Raw genomic sequence first — 16,354 nt, forward strand, 5'->3', positions numbered from 1 at the left:
GGAATGCCTCCAGAATTACAATCTACCCGGATTACACGGCAATGGTACAAAACCAAAGGGCACAGTTTCGACCAATCAAAGAACGCCTCAGGGCTGCTAACGTAAGATGCATGTTGCTGTGCCCCACCAAATTGAAGGTGCTTAACAACAGGTCGCATTTCTTCGACTCTATGGCAGAAGCCCCGGAATGGATGGATCAGCAGGGAATCCCTCAACTGGGGGCCGGGAATGCGCAGCCAGACAGGAACGCCCTCCCTAATGAAGCACAGTGCGCGATAATAAAGGAGATGTAACATCAACAGTCACAGACCAGTGGATATAGAAGTGGGAACCGGCACACTTTGAGAGTTGCCTGCCAGGCGCCAAGACCAGAAACCCCAGGGAGTGACTTAACTCGAGATGCCAGTTTTAAGCCATCGCGCTGCAACAAGCGCACCCCAAGGATGGATGGAAGCGCGAGTGAAGCGGCAGAGCCCGAGCAGGGGGCGGGAGGCTCGGCGTTCGTTTAAAGTTATAGTTAGAGTGTTGTGTTGTGAGGTGGAAGATGACACGAGAATGGGAGGACGCAATATGCAAAGACGTCGGAAGGAGAGCGCAAATGGGGTAGCCAGTGACCCGCTCCTGGAAGGGAGCTGCCAAGAAATTGTCTCAATGCAGAGGCCCTATGTAGGACCCGCGCAGAACAGGGTTCGAAAAGGTGTAAAGAATCAGAAATGCCCAAACAAGGAGAAGACCGGAAAGGTCAGACTGGACGGGCACGTGGTAAGACATGAGATAGTACAGGAGCCTATCGGAACAGAGGGGCTACAGAATGCGCAGGAATATGGTCCAGAATGAGATTGCGATAGCCACCTGGAATGTCCAGGGCATCAACGCCTACGTGAAAAGACTGAGAGTATACGCCTGGTTGAATGAGGCGAAGCTAAAGATAGCAATGTTTCAAGAAACCTATCTGACGGCAGAGAAGCAATCAAAGGTGGTTAAGAAATGGGGCGGACAAATGTATAGTTCAACTTACTCCAACTATGCCAGAGGTGTGCTGACGTGGATAGCACCAGGGGTCCCCTTAGAGCTTATAAAACTGGAGAGTGACTCGGAAGGCAGAATGGTGATAATGCATGGACGGCTGGAAAACAAAGAAGTGTGCCTGATAAACATGTAGGCTCCCAACCACAAGGCAACTGGGTTCTTCAAGAAAGTAGTGACCAGGCGGGCCCCGTACAGAGAGGCGCCCCTCATCTGGGCTGGAGACTTTAACTGTACACTGAACCCGCAGATGGATAAGTCAGATACCAAGCACAGAAAGCCAGCACTGCCAGCTAGGACCCTACAGAAGATACTGGATCAACTGTTAGAGGACATCTGGGGGAATGTGCACGTCAAGACCAAGGGATACATACACTATAGCGCCCCACATGGCACGTTCACACGTATTGACTACCTATTCACAGGCATAGAGACCCTGGGCGAGTTCACAGGGATACACATCAAGGCATGAACACTGTCAGACCACGCACCACTAGTGGCAACTTGGGCCTAAAGGTACAGGGGGCCCCCATACCCACATGGTGATTTAGGGCAGAAGCATTAATGGACGGGGACTTTCAAGAGCATATCCAGGACACGATAGATGAATATTTTGAACATAATGCGGGCATAGCACAGGGACGGTCTGGGAAGCCTTTAAAGTGGTGATTGGGGGAGCGGCGATTGGGGAAAGTCGGGGGACTCAATGGGAGTGTTCTAGCAGAGCTGGGGGAGCTGGAACGGAAAATGGAAAGGGCTGAAACTCAGGCGGGATTAGCTGGGGAGGAGCCAGCAGAACTCACTTCATTGCAGCTGAAGTGTATCACCATCTAGGAGAAACTGGGGAGATTGGATTATGGGAAATATATTCAGAGGCTACACTTGGAGGGGGATAAGCCTGGCATGCTTCTAGCCTGGCTAACCAGGCAGGAGACTAAACGCGGCCCAATCAATGCAATGAAAGATGAAACGGGGGCGGGGGTGAGGATTCGGGAGGAAATTAATAAAGTATTTTCATGATTCTATGAAAGGTTGTACTCGCAGAAGCGGAGGACACAACCGACGCGGAGATCGACCTACCCATGTTAACAGAGGAGCAAGCGCAGATGCTGGAGGCCCCCCTCACAGTTGAGGAAATTGCGAACGTAATTTCAAGTCTACCAGGACAACGCGACCCAACGGGTTGCCAGGAGAATTTTATAAGAAATACAAAGGCATTTTGGCTCTGAGGCTGCTAGAGACGTAGGAAGAGGCCTATGAGAGGGGCCGGCTTCCAGACAGTTTTTCGGAATCGGTAATAATACCCATACTGAAAACAGGGAAAGTGCCATTTATCTGTGGCTCCTACAGACCGATCTCCCTGATAAATCAGGATTCCAAAATCCTAGCTGCAGCTCTAGCTAGACGACTTAAGTCATACCCATGATAGTACACTCTGTTCAAACGGGCTACGTCCCGGGGAGGAACACTATGTGGAACCTGCGTAGGCTCCACCAAGTAGTGGATCGAACAAACCAGAGACTGTGGGAATGCACTGTAGAATCATTGGATGCTGTCAAAGCCTTTGATTAAGTAAACTGGAACTAGCTGCTGAGTGTGCTTGCCCACTTCGGGATGGGGGCTGGGTTCATCCGTTGGATAAAGCTCCTATACAAAGACCCCAATGCGAGGGTGGAGAATCTTCAGGGGAATGAAGCAGGGATGCCCATTATCACTTATGTTATACATACTGGCTCTAGAACCACTAGCAGCCTTCCTCAGGGCAGAGTATAGGGGAACTGGGATTAAAATGGATAGCGTTTTACGCCAAATCTCGATATATGCGGATGACATACTCATTTATGATGAAACCCCACGGGTGCACTTACCAGACCTGCTAAAGGCCATGAGCGCATACGCTAGATTAGCGGGAATTTCCATTAATAAAGGGAAGTCCTCGCTGTTCCCCCTGGCGAACCTCAGACAGGTCACCCCAGACCAGCTACCGGACTTAGGTCTCCAATGGGCGCTGCACGCCTTCCGCTACTTGGGAGTAGACATGCACCACAACACCGCAGACACACACAAGGCCAGCACACAAGTGGCACTAGATAAAATTGAGAAAGCTATGAAGTTCTGGAACACACTTCCACTGGGAATGATGGGTAGGGCGGCCCTGCTGATAATGACGGTACTGCCCCATCTCCTATACTACTTTACAAATATACTGCACATCATACCCGGGGCTTTTTTCAAACGACTAAACACAATGGCAGAGAAATTTCTATGGGGAGGAGGGAGGAACAGAATAGCCCTGAACATTCTGCAAAGAGACTATGAATGAGGAGGGATCAGGCTGCCGGACTTCGAACGCTACTACCTGGCAGGACAACTGCAATTTGTAGTTAGGTGGCTGGGAGAGGAGACATCGATCGACTCACTGCTTTTCCAGCCTGCATTACGACAATATTACCTAAGAGAGCTATTATGGATAGACAAAACTTTGATAAAAGCCCTCTCCAACATGGTCAAACGGGGCTTAACACTATGGAGGAGGGCATGGAAAATCAGAAGGATACAAGATCCATGCTCCAAGCAGATCCCCCTGGCGGGACTTGTCGGCGCTCTAACAGAGACCCTGGCGGCATATCAAACACACTGGGAAAATAAGGAAGTGGCGCAGATTGGGGATCTGTGGCAAGACGGACAATGGGTGACATTCCAGACCCTGATTGAAGAGCATGATATACATAGAGAACAATTTATATTGTATAACCATATGGTTCAGACAATCAGAAAGTGATGGGCAGAATTACCTGAAGAGGCAGATATTGTGGGAGCGCTGGACGTGTGGTATGGTGTGTCAGAAGGTGGACACACGACCTCCAGACTTTACAAGCAACTGCTGGAAAGCAATAATACACGAGAATTGTAGGCAAGGACAAGATGGCAGGAAGATCTCCAGAAAACTTTCACAAACTAGGAATGGTCCAGAGCCCTCCGATACTTAAAAAAAAAAAAAAAAACGGGAACGTGAGATTTAGACAGGTACAGCTTTACCTTACACACGGAGCGTACCTCAAGCCCAGGAAAATGTCCAGCATGGGTAACAAGCAAACCTGAAGCTGCCCACGGTGCGCAGCAGAAAACGCAGACATGGTGCATATGTTCTGGACTTGCCTGGTGATTACACGGTTTTGGGACAATGTCAAAGCAAAAGCGGCTGAAGGAGGAATCCACATGCAAGTATGGACGCTAGAGTCTTACCTATTGGGTCTGTTTCCGAGATGCAACAAACAAAGGACGCACATAGCAAAAATGAAGGACCTAATGTGTATACTTGCTAAGTTTAAAGAGGGCTATATAATTAAGAGGTTCTACAGACCTATGGAAAGATTTTTCTCACTCCTACTAACCTCACTAAAATGTTGTGATGCTTAGAAACTATCAAGTTAGCGTTGGGTGTCATCACCCTAGACAAACGGAGCCAATGGCACTACCACTTCTAGGTGTTTTAAATGTTTATACTTTGTGCTTATGTTTATGTTTTGTTTATATTGATTAGAATATGTGAACCTAAAGCTTTTTGTCCATACAAATGATGACTTTTTTTTCGGCTTGGTGATGGTTGTGAACTTATTTGACCTTGTGCATGTGAAGGTGGGAAGCAGCTTTTTGTGGATTTCTATAGAAGATACTATATAAGCTCTGCATAGCAATGGCGTAGAACTCTAGCATGGGGCCAATGACAGAGGCATGGTGGGCGGACCTGAAGAAATGGGCGCTAGCAGAGATATCTGTGTGAACCAGAGCAATGCAGAGGTGAGACGACGAGAGTGGGACCAAAATACTCGCTTGGAACACGTTAGTGGAGGAACTGTTTAAACACGAAAGAGGGAACTGTGCGAGCGACCCCATTGGGACGGAGGATGGTTGACAAACCAGGCAGCGATGCACTGGTCGTGTGCACCTCTGAGAAGGGAAGCAGGTGGTGGGAACCCAATCCTGGTACTGCACGACCCTCAGAGACCAAGTTTGAGATGCAATATAACGTTAAAGACATGTGCAAAGGAGGCCACGGGAGTGCGCCAAGACAATGGATATGAAGGGCAGAATCCCAACAAGAAGTGCCAGACTGAGTGTGGTGGTGTTAGTTATATTAATGGTTGTTAGTTGTTATGTTAATGGTTGTTGGTTGTTTATGTTGTACCAAAAAGCAATAAAGAGTTATACAAAATAAAATTTTAAAAAAGGTTGTGCCATAGGGTCTCAGAGCGCACACTACCAGGGGAGTGGCTGCTAGGGTTCCATGTGTTAATATCCCTGCAAAAATATTGCGATCCAAAAATATTGCCATATTTTGCGGCGATATTGAGACATCGACCCTGCAGGGGACACCCCTGCAACCCCTGCATTATTTTTAAATGTGCGGTTGACACCACTGCAACCGCCGCTCCCAAAATTATCCCCCCCCCCCCCCAAATATCACCTATGGCGGGACAAACGACCATATGTACGGCAATATTTTTGGTGGGGATAATATGTAGGGATACAGCTGCTAGATCTGCCCTGCATAGGGGTTTCCCAGTCCTGGATATTAACCAAGCGGCAACATGGGAAGCCTTAGACACGTTTGCTAAGCATTACTGTTTGGTTTCCCTTGCGGGCCAGGATGCCTTTTTTGGATGTGAAAGTTCTTCAGAGTTTGCTGCACCCTCCTCCAGGTTTACGTACTGCTTTTGGAGTCTTTTATAGAGGAGGAATCCATGGAACGAAACAATCCATTAGACAAACAAATAAATAACCTCTCAGTAATTTTCTTTCTGATGGATGGTCCTACCACGGATTCCTCATTACCCCCACTACCTGCTCCTTTTACCCGGAAGTTAGTACACCATCGGTTAAACGGTCCCTCTGCTTCAGAGTGCTATGGGAAAAGGGTATCGAGGTCATGTGGGGCATAGATGCATCGGACGGAGCAGATGCGGAGCTACGCTGCGCCCCCTGGTGACAAGTGCTTCTGGATATCATACGAGGAATCCTTTGGAGGAACATACATCAGAAAGAACAATACTGAGAGGTAAGTAATGTGTTCTTTATAAAGATAGATGAGAAGAGCTAAGATTTCAAGTATGCAACTTCTACTTTTTTCTTTTTGTCATTGATCTTAAAGCACAATTAAAGACTACTGTTGCAGGCTCATTGGATTAACACAATTAACCTGTGAAAGTTCTGTTATTTTTTTCTGATGGTAATGTGTTGTTACTTGAATGTTTCTTTGGTTTTCAGGATCAATATGGCAACTATGTGATCCAACATGTGCTTGAACATGGTCGTCCAGAGGATAAGAGTAAAATTGTCTCTGAAATAAGAGGGAAGGTTCTTGTTCTAAGTCAACACAAATTCGCCAGGTAGGACAAATGTGTTTTGTTTAAAGTACTTATTAGTGAGATTTTTGCACAACCCTTTGCTGAGGGCTGTGTAGTCCTCTAACCTAATGGTAGCACAGTGCGTCACCAAAAAGGAAAGACCAGACTCCAATGGTAAGTGTAGCAGAGCAATCAGGCTAATCTTTAGAGGGGAGTAAAGCCGGCTGATCGGTACAATTAATCCCAATAGATAGCACAAAACAAGAGGAGGTTTTGCCCCAGCAGAATTGGTCGAGGGAGAACTCCACTATTTTTTATTTTTGCCACAAATATATGTGGGGGTGGGTGGGTTTCAGTTCATAATGAGTGTGGGTGGGTTATGGGGGTGCAGGGCAATGTACTACCTTGTGCCAAAGATAGACCGAACAATGCGCCCTGTCCTAGACCTGCGTCCAGCGAACACCTTTGTCAAGCCACACAAATTCTGCATGCCAACGCTACAGGAGGTAATCCCACTGCTGAAGCTGAGGGACTACATGGCAACCTTGGATATGAAAGATAGATACTTTCATATTTCAATGTTCCCAGCGCACAGAAGGTTCTTATTTCAAAATAGCGAACCAACACTACCAGTTCAAGGTACTACCGTTCGGCATAGCCTCCGCTCCGAGGGAATTTACTAAGGTATTAGCGGTAGTGGCAGCACACCTATGCAGGGAATCAATCCCAGTGTACCCTTATCTGGAGGACTGGCTGATAACGGGAACCCCCCCCCCATTTGCAAGCAGAATACCCAGAGAACAATCAATCTCTTGTTCAAATTGGGGTTCTCAATCAATGAGAAGAAATAAAGCCTCGTTCCACACAAGACCAAACAGTTCTTAGGTGCTGTCTTAAAAACAGAGGGTCTAGTCTTCCCATCAAACGAAGGAGTGCAAAACATACTGCTGCAAATGCCTCAGTATCTAGCCGGTCGCCAAATAACCATACACAAAGCAGTGTGCATGCTCGGGATGATGGCATCATGCATTTACTTGGTCCCACGCACGGCTGCGCATGCATCCAATGCAGGAATGGTTAGTGAGACCGTGGTCTCTGGCAAATGGTTAGTGGGATGATCTAGTGGTAGTTTCGCTAACCCTAGTGCAAGCTCTACGCTGGGGGACAAATGAGAACATGTTAAATGGAAAACCTTTTCACAATCCTTCAGTGCAAGCAGTTGTCACTACAGATGCATCGCTCACCGGGTGGGGAGCTCATTACCTTCATCACACAGCACATGGCCTGTGGTTGCAGATCTCATCACAGAACCACATACATCTTCTGGAAGTACTAGCAGTGCTCAAAGCCCTACAAGCTTTCCAAGTACACATGTCAGGCCAGACAGTTAAAGTCCTCACGGACGCCGCCACTGCCATGTTTTACATAAACAAGCAGGGGTGGCACACACACTCCAAGTCTGTCCAGGTTTGTACAAAATATTTGGAAATAGGACATGTTTCTAACATTGCAACATGTTGCAGGGCAACTCAATTCTCGGGCACACTCACTAAGCAGAGATCCTCTACCAGAAGAGCATGAGTGGCAGCTCGACAAAAATTTGGAAACATGATCTTTGCACTATGGGGGTACCCCCCTCTAGGCTTGTTCGCCACAAGACCAAACACGGAATGCCCAGACTTTGCATCCAGGTTTCCCCCAACACAATTCCAAGGGGAACGCCCTATGGATGAACTGGTCAGAGAAATGTGCCTACGCTTTTCCTGTTAGGCAAGATTGTATGCAGTACCCTTTGGGTGCACTAAAACAACCCTGACCTCCTGGCAATAGGAACCCAACCTTTGGTATAAGTCTGTACTACACAGGTTCGTAGCGTGTTGCGCAGCCAGGCTTATCTCAAGAGGGGGTCAATGTGAGCTGTAGGGGAGTTACACAGAGATCACAGTGACAAGTATTCAAATAAACACTTACGCACAAGGTTTCTTGAGTAAACAATTTTTAATTTATTTACCAGTCAGTTATAGTAGTTATAGTAAGCCTTATTCAGAAGGGAGTAATATAAAACCACACACAAATATACTTTAAAAAATGCACAATCTTAGTTATCTAAATCAGCAAATACCCATTTGGGATGACACACAGGCACTACCTACACCCTCGGGTGACTTCATTAGCTAGGGTGCTGTTGGCATTGATTGATTTTTTATTTCTATCGCGCTCGTACACTAGTGTTTCAGAGTGCGACAAGGCAAGGGAGGGGGACAGGGGAAAACAAAACGGCGATCTTACTAGGACCAGTGACATTGAGAACACGCAAGCATTAATATATTACTGTTGCATTTAGAATATTCTTGGGAGTAGTGTTAAAGAGCAGAGAGTTCCGAATAAAACAAGTATTCATACAGTTATTCTTAAATGGGTAAGTACTTTCAAAACAACCCTCCAATGCAAAGTTAGTTAACCATTTCCTGGAAGGAAGGCAAAACACATAAGCAGAAGAGAGAAGAGTCATTAAGGGAGCCAGGACAGCCAATGTTAAATTAGCAAAAAGTCAAGTTGAACTGAAGCTCTTCATGCAGGTAAGTAGAAAGTATTTTCCAAAAAGTCTTGGTAGAATAGAAGCAATCAAAGTAGGGCCACAAGCTGATCAGGCTTGTGAAGTAAAGAAGCTGCAAGCAACACTACACATGCAACCAAGCAAGTCTCCAACGAAGACAAGTGGCTACACAACAAGAGGTAATTTCCCTTAGACTTTACAGTACCTTTAGGTTGAAGAAAAAGTGCAGCAGATGACTTCTGTTCCTGTGCAGATCTCGCTGTTCCTGGGCCTCAGTCCTGCACTGCAATGGGGACGATCACAGCTCACAACTGGCAAACTTCAAACAAGTGGCTGTTCGGTGTTTCAGCTCCTCGCGTCTACCGCAAATAGCAACACTATGGTTCCTGGCTGTCGAGATGAGCTTTCCTTGCATCTGGGGTCCCGCGCTCTGTTGAGGGGGCTCAAACTCGGTCAGTCCTGCTTCCTGGGAGTCGGGAGGATCTTCCTGGAGCTCTTGGCCAGCTTAAAAGCAACACACACAATCTGGTGTTCTTCTCCCTGACTATCCGGTTCCAGCAGCGACTGCAGTGGATACTCGACCAGCTTTGAGAGGATGTCCAGGTGGCTTACTTTGGAGTTGATTGGTCCCACCAACTCAAAGGAAGAAGGCGTCCTTGCAGGGGCTTCTCTTTCGATATGAATTTGGAGTTTCAGCACAGCAGCCGGGCTTCACCGGGCAAACAAGTGGTCCAGGAGTTGCAGCAGGCGTCCTCTTCAAGTTCTTCTTTGGATTCCTTCGTCCCGTGATCGACTCTGCCTTCCAAGCCAAAAAGCCTCACCTTTTATGCAGCTTGCTCCCATTCATTCCAGCCCAGCTGTCAGTCACCCAGCAGGGTGGCTGTCCTTAGTGGACAGCCAGCCGGCCAATAACCTAAGAGTGCATTCCTGTCTCCTAAGATACTAAGCACAGGAATTCTCAGGCACCTCCCTTGCTTCCTGCCTCCGCCAGACACCCTGGAGCCAGAGGCGGGCTTCACTCCTGAAACCCGTCAAAGACAAAACGAACAAAGGGACTAAACCTGGTCTGGCGCGCAGAGTAAATCTTAAGAAGGACCTTTCCACAAAGAAATGGCAAAAAAAAGAAGACCGGGCCATTTTGACAAAAATGGCACCCATGGGTGCTTTACCGTGGCTGCAAACTCAGCCTGCGGTAAAATCCCGTAATGGTAGCTAAATGTAAACCACTTCCATCAACCATTCAGTGAGGAAAGGGTAACATAAAAATGTTACATAAGAAGCTAGAGAAAGGGTATACGCAGTAACCCCTCCAGCACCCTATTGTGAGATAGTGTGTGCTAGGTCTAGAAAGTTACAAATGTAAGTTGTCAATTTCACTTTACTGCTCTGGGAAACCGTAGTTTATCCCAGAGAAGGTATTTCAACCTTTGGGACATCTGAAAGACTCCCCTGTGTCACTGCACTGAAGGTGCTGTGTGACACAATGTAAAAGATGATGCCTATGGAGTTTGTCAGACTCCACAACCAAAAGAAACAGTGTACAAAATCACATTAAAATACATGAGAGAGTGGGGAAAAGGTTCTCACTGCCTCCAGGTAAAGAAAATCAAGTCCTCAAAAATCTAGCAAACTCCACTAATGACCTAAGTAGTCAACAAAATGCACAAGGAACAAGTAACACTAATCGTAGTTGCTCCTATATGGGTGACTCAACCTTGGTTTCCACATATGTGCAAACTGGCGATGTGCGATCCAGTCAAACTCCTGTGCCCATACAACATGCTTACGCAGCACGGGGGGAACAATGTTACATCCTCAACCTCAGTCTATGAACTTGGCAGCTTGGCTCCTGAAGTAATAGAATTTAGACATTTAAAACTACCTCAAAGATGTATGCACATTCTCAAAGAAGCACGTAAACCAAACACTAGGCATTGTTACTTTAACAAGTGGAAAATATTTGTAATCTGGTGCCTGTCAAAAGAAATAAATCCTATAGGATGTATTCCATTACACATTCTTCATTACATGCTCCACCTACTAGACTCGGGGCTAGTTTTTAACTCCATCAAAGTTCACCAAGCGGCTCTATCCGCGTACACAACTTCTCAAAATAAGGTGTCTTGGTGGAGAATCCCGGTCATTAAGGTGTTCACGGAGGGAGTAAAGACTCCCTCCCCCCCTCCCATTTCAACCTGCCTCCAGGTAGGGACCTAAATGTAGTACTTGCTAAGCTCATAGGACCCCCCCTTTGAGCCTATGCATGAATGCAGCCTTAAACACCTCATATACAAAACTGCTTTTTATGGTGCCTATCCCCTCCATAAGACGAGTTGGTGAACTACAAGCTTTGTCAGTGCAAAACCCTTTGTCATCCACAGAGCCAAACTGGTATTAAGAAAGCACCCTAGGTTTTCACCTAAATTCATTTCTAAGTTCCATGTAAATCAGTCCATTGAACTACCAGCTTTCTTTCAAAATACATCAAGCTCAGCTGAGAAAAAACTCCATACACTAGATGTAAGGAGGGTGGTCCTTTACTACGTAAACAAGACAAGACCGCTGAGGAAAACAGACCAACTGTTTGTCGCCATAGCTCTTGGCAGGGAAGGAAGCCACGTTTCCAAAAAAGCCATCTCCAGATGGATAGCCAGATGCATACAGCTCTGCTACTCTCTGTCAAATAAAACTCTGCCTTTCACGCCAAGAGCTCACTCCACCAGGGGTACAAGAGCTACCTCGTCCTTTATCACAAATGTCCTGCTAGATGCCATTTGCAAAGCAGCTACATGGAGCGCTATTCATACTTTCACTCAGCACAACTGCATTCACACACATTCTAAAGCAGATTCCCAGGTGGGACAAGCAGTGCTGAAAAATCTATTCACTGCCATACCCTCTTACAACCCACCACCTTCTGCAAACACTGCTTCCTAATCTATGCATTGCATGTGATCTAAGCAGATTCCACAAGCCTCGGATGGGATACATTACTCAACGTAATCGTATTTCTGATGCTTGTCTGCTTAGATTCACATGCGCCTACCCTTCCTCCCCTGTGAAGTAGAACATAGATGTTTCCGGTCTTCATCTGTTTTACTACACCTATACTCACGCTACACTTAATGCAATCTCATGTCGGAAGCAAAACAATCTGAGGGACCTCAACGTGTGAAGCACCATGGGTACAGTAGACCTCACACTAGGGATAGTATTACTGGCACGCCCTGTCGACGTACCGTTTCGAGTTTGGAAAACAAAAACTATAATGCTCTGCAGCTAACACTAGATGTTGGCCTATGCATAGCATGTAAATCTAAGCATCAGAAATAGGATTACCGTGAGTAATGTCTTATATATATCTCTGAGGCTTGTGGAATCCGCTTAGATCACATGCTATGCTTAGGCCGACATCTAGTGAAAGCTGCAGAGTATTACAATTGTTTTCGAAACTGGAAAAGGGACATTGACAGGGCATGCCAGTAATGTTGCCCTAGTGTGACGTCTACTGTACCCATCGTGCTTCACACGTCGAGGTCCCTCAGATTGTTTATTTCCACCATCATTGTCGGTCTCTCAAAGCAGAGTTCCTTCTGGCTCTCGCCATTACTTACAAATATAATTCATTCTAGTTTACTCTTGCTGTCCTTTGTTAGCCGTCCTCCTGCAAGACCTTCGGCAACAGCATCGAGGACTACTTTCGTCAACGACGACTACTGCAACTCGTCTCAACAAACTTTTCAGATGGCCTCAGAATGCTGAATCAGGCCTCGGCCCTCAAAGTAGGGTGAGTGGGGGGGGTGGTTCATTCTCTAATTTCCTAATAGAATGCATTTTCCCCTCTACCCACTTAATTTGCCAGGCTGCCTTCCCCATACACTATGGAGAATACAGCATTTAAATTATGTTTGTCCTGCAACCATAAATTCCCTTGGAAAGACTTGTACTGTGTGTGCAACCTTTGTCTCCCAAGGGATCATAACGAGGGCCACTGCAAATCTTGCAAGCTCTTTAAGCCCAAGACTCTTCAAGACCGCAAGACAAAGCGCTATGCCCACCATGCCATGCAGGTCGAGTGTTAGGCAGAATCCTGTGCAGTTCCCTTGGGGAACACTGCAAAAAGATTAAGACTACAGGAGTAAGCAGTAAACCCAATTGGTAGCAGTCTGCACCACCCAGATTTACCTGGTAGCTGTGGCTGAGCAGTCGGACTTCTCTCAAGTAGAGTAGGGCAGTATGTAGAGTATACACAATAGGGCCAAAACTTAGTAGAGCAAACAAACACTGACCAGAGCTTTGGTTAAAAAGTATATAATTATTTATTTAAAACACACTTTATGGTATATACTAGCACTCTCAATCAAAAGCAAGTTAAAACACAGTAAGGTAAAGTATACACACCTCCCTTATCAGACAAGTCAGGGTTAAAACACTACTATTTGTTAGAACAGATGTGAGCGCTTAACCAAGATGGCACTCTGATAATGTAGTTAAAGGGAGAGAAAAAGGCAGAGCATAAGAATAAAAGTTCCCAACGCTTTTAAGAGTTCAGAGCAAGGTGAGAAAGGCAGGTTATACTGTAGAGCCAGAGTTCATAGGCCAGGCCCACTTTAAATGGAGCAAAGCGAAATGTGCCCAGGATCACACGGTTTAAAGTGCACTGAAAGTCTTTGCAGAGTGTTCAAAAGAGGTTGGGGAGATTCAAAAGATATAGTTAGAAGGCCTGGAGCCAACCTAGTTTAGAAGGCAAGGATTTAAGGGTCACCTTTAGCAATCTGTAGAAAGGGAGGCCAGTCAGGACACAATACCTTAAAGAGAAAGGAAGCTCCAGCGGGGGCAGTGGTTCCTGGCAGTGGTTGAAGTTCGGGGTTCCGACCAGGGGAAGAGACGATCTCGTCGAGGAGGGAACGTGGAGTTGTTGCACTGCACAGGGATGAAACCAGCCGCAGAGTTCCCAATTAAAAGGTGCAGTCCTTTTATTCGCAGTCAAAAGTGGTGAGCTTGGCTATCCGGCCGCCGGGGTGCTTGGCACGGGCGATTCGACCAAGAGACGTCTTTGGAAGGCGAAAAGGGCGAACTGGTTGATCCCACCAGCTCAGGGGAAAGAAGACTCGTCCAGCAGAACTTCTCTTGTCGTCGGGAAAGTGGTGAGGTAGTTGCAGCAGGGCTTCACCGGTGGTGTCGTCGTTGCAGATGGCTCAGCATCTTCCCTCTTCAGATTCTTAGGTCCTGTGGCGACTTCTGAAGTTCCAGTCCCAAAGGCCCTGCTTTTATGCAGAAAACCCCCCATTCATCAGCCTAGCTGTCAATCACACATGCTTAGTGGTGAGCCGGGCGGCTCACCACTGGGCCAATCAGAGTAGAGTGAGACTTGGGTTGCTAAGGCAATGCAGTCCAGGGTGCCAATTCCCCCCGCCACCCTTCCTGTGGAACCCAGACAGAGTGGCACCATTTGGAGGGCTTCTGTGGAGAAGCCCGCCAAAATAGTGGGACAAAGGGCTCGACCTTGGTCAGAGTTACAGAGACAGACACAAACGCTGTTTTAGAATCAAGTTCTGGCAAAAAGACCCAACCAGTGATTTAATATTAAATAAATAAAGCGGCGGTATCTTTAACATTGTACCAAAAAGTGGTGCGTTTAAAATCAATGGGAAAATCCCATAGAGAATATTCCGAAGGAATATTTTGCGTGGTAACCACTGCAACCAGCCAGAAACTCGACAAGGGGGGGGGAACTGCACAGTGCCCCCCTGGAAACAGACCCAGGGGCAATCGAATTACCCCTACCAGTACTTCCACAATATGATGATGTGTACTGGTTCTGTTCACAATTTAGGACTAGTAAAGTCAATGGTGACTTTACATGCTCTGGGAGACAGTAGTCATCCCAGGGTATGGAGTCTGTTGGGGAGTCACTATGACACCCCTGTGTTATTGCACTGAGAGTGCTGTGTAACACACATACAAAAACAGATGATGCTCTATGGAGTAGAAAGAGGTTATCCCATAGCCCATGAACACATACTAAGTCAAAAAGCACCTCAAATCATGTCGAAGAGTGGGAGGAAGAGAGTCTCACTCTTAGCAGGAGAAAAAAACAAACCCCAAAAATCCAGCAAAGCTGCTGGGGGACTCACTAGGTTTGGGAAATTAGCCTTATAAGAGAATTCTCCCCAACACCGAGGCCGCCATTGATGTTGAGGGAGCCTCCAGTGACGGCAGCATCGACGTCTATAGTGACGCTGAGGGCGAACAGGGTACCTCGGATGCCCGCGTGCAAGCCCCCGACCCCATCAGGCAGGCCGGCAGCTCTGCTACAGGGACGACACCCGGCTACACTGGCACAAGCAAAAAAAAACACCACACAAAGCACACATCCCACGGTCAAAAGTCAACCTCAACGCCGACCGGAAAGCCTCCCATGCCATCAAAGGGGAGGTCTGACAGTCCCCTGTCCTCTGGGCTTTTTTAGCGCTTGCCTCACGACAGGCCCCCAATATCGCCAGACCAGTGCGGTTCGGATACCGTGTCCAAAAGCTCTAAGTCCACACACGCTGAGGACTGCATGTCGAAAGACGCATCGATGGCCTCTGCGAAGACCACACTGAGCACAAAGATGAGTGAACTTATCAAAAAGCACATCCCTAACACTCTATTGAAAAGTTGGATGTTGAAAAACCACATGTCCTCAAAAACACAGGATAAGGGCTCTGGTTTAGGGGCTATGATCCCTGGGGAGGGCATCATGTTGTGGGCTATGATACACAATAAACACTCTGCTCCTGAACCCACACACACCCACCCTAGCCAATTTCTTGGTTAACCACCCCGAGGTCTTAGCAAACCTTCAGGGTACTCCACACAGCCGTCCAGCTAGTGGGGCCACAGTCGAACAACCCCCCTACAAAGAGAGCCCACACACAAGAACCCACCTCTCAGCAGGACTTAGGGCAGCTTGCTTATGTTGACCCCATGCAAGAATTCCAAGACACTGGAACTTACACGAAGGACCAAGGAGATATGGGTGAGGATGACCAATGTTATGGTGACGATGAAGACGTTTACGTCTTAAAGTTGCTGGATCACTCGACCTACCGGTGGCAGACTCGCCGGTAGACAATCAAATTCAATACAATTACCTGCTCCTGAAAGCAGCTGAACATTTTAACATCGATATGCAGGAGAAACAGGTAGACGAGGACGTTGTTGAAAACCTACTGGGAGATGAGAAGTCCACTGCCCAATTCATCGCCTTACTCCATGTTAGGTATGATTGTGTACAGTACCCTTTGGGAGAGACTACAGCAACCTTGTCCTCCCAGGAATAGGGAACCCAACCTTTGGTACAAGTCTGCACTACACAGGTTGGTAGTGTCGCTGAGCAGCCAGGCTCATCTCAAGAGGGGTCAATGTGAGCTGTAAG

At 47.0% G+C, this 16,354-nt stretch overlaps 1 protein-coding gene across 7 annotated transcripts in view; it reads left to right on the plus strand.

Annotated features, from left to right (window-relative positions):
- The window catches only part of PUM2 (pumilio RNA binding family member 2), a 2,101,998-nt gene that overhangs the window by 1,945,846 nt on the left and 139,798 nt on the right, over positions 1–16,354 (plus strand). For all 7 annotated transcript variants that reach the window (XM_069605904.1, XM_069605906.1, XM_069605907.1 and 4 more), the window contains one exon: positions 6,295–6,416. In XM_069605904.1, the coding sequence (XP_069462005.1) occupies positions 6,295–6,416 (122 nt within the window). The remainder of the gene's footprint in view (positions 1–6,294; positions 6,417–16,354) is intronic.

This window comes from Ambystoma mexicanum, chromosome 4p (assembly GCF_040938575.1).
Source record: "Ambystoma mexicanum isolate Mex_15411 chromosome 4p, UKY_AmexF1_1, whole genome shotgun sequence".
Lineage (NCBI taxonomy): Eukaryota > Metazoa > Chordata > Amphibia > Caudata > Ambystomatidae > Ambystoma > Ambystoma mexicanum.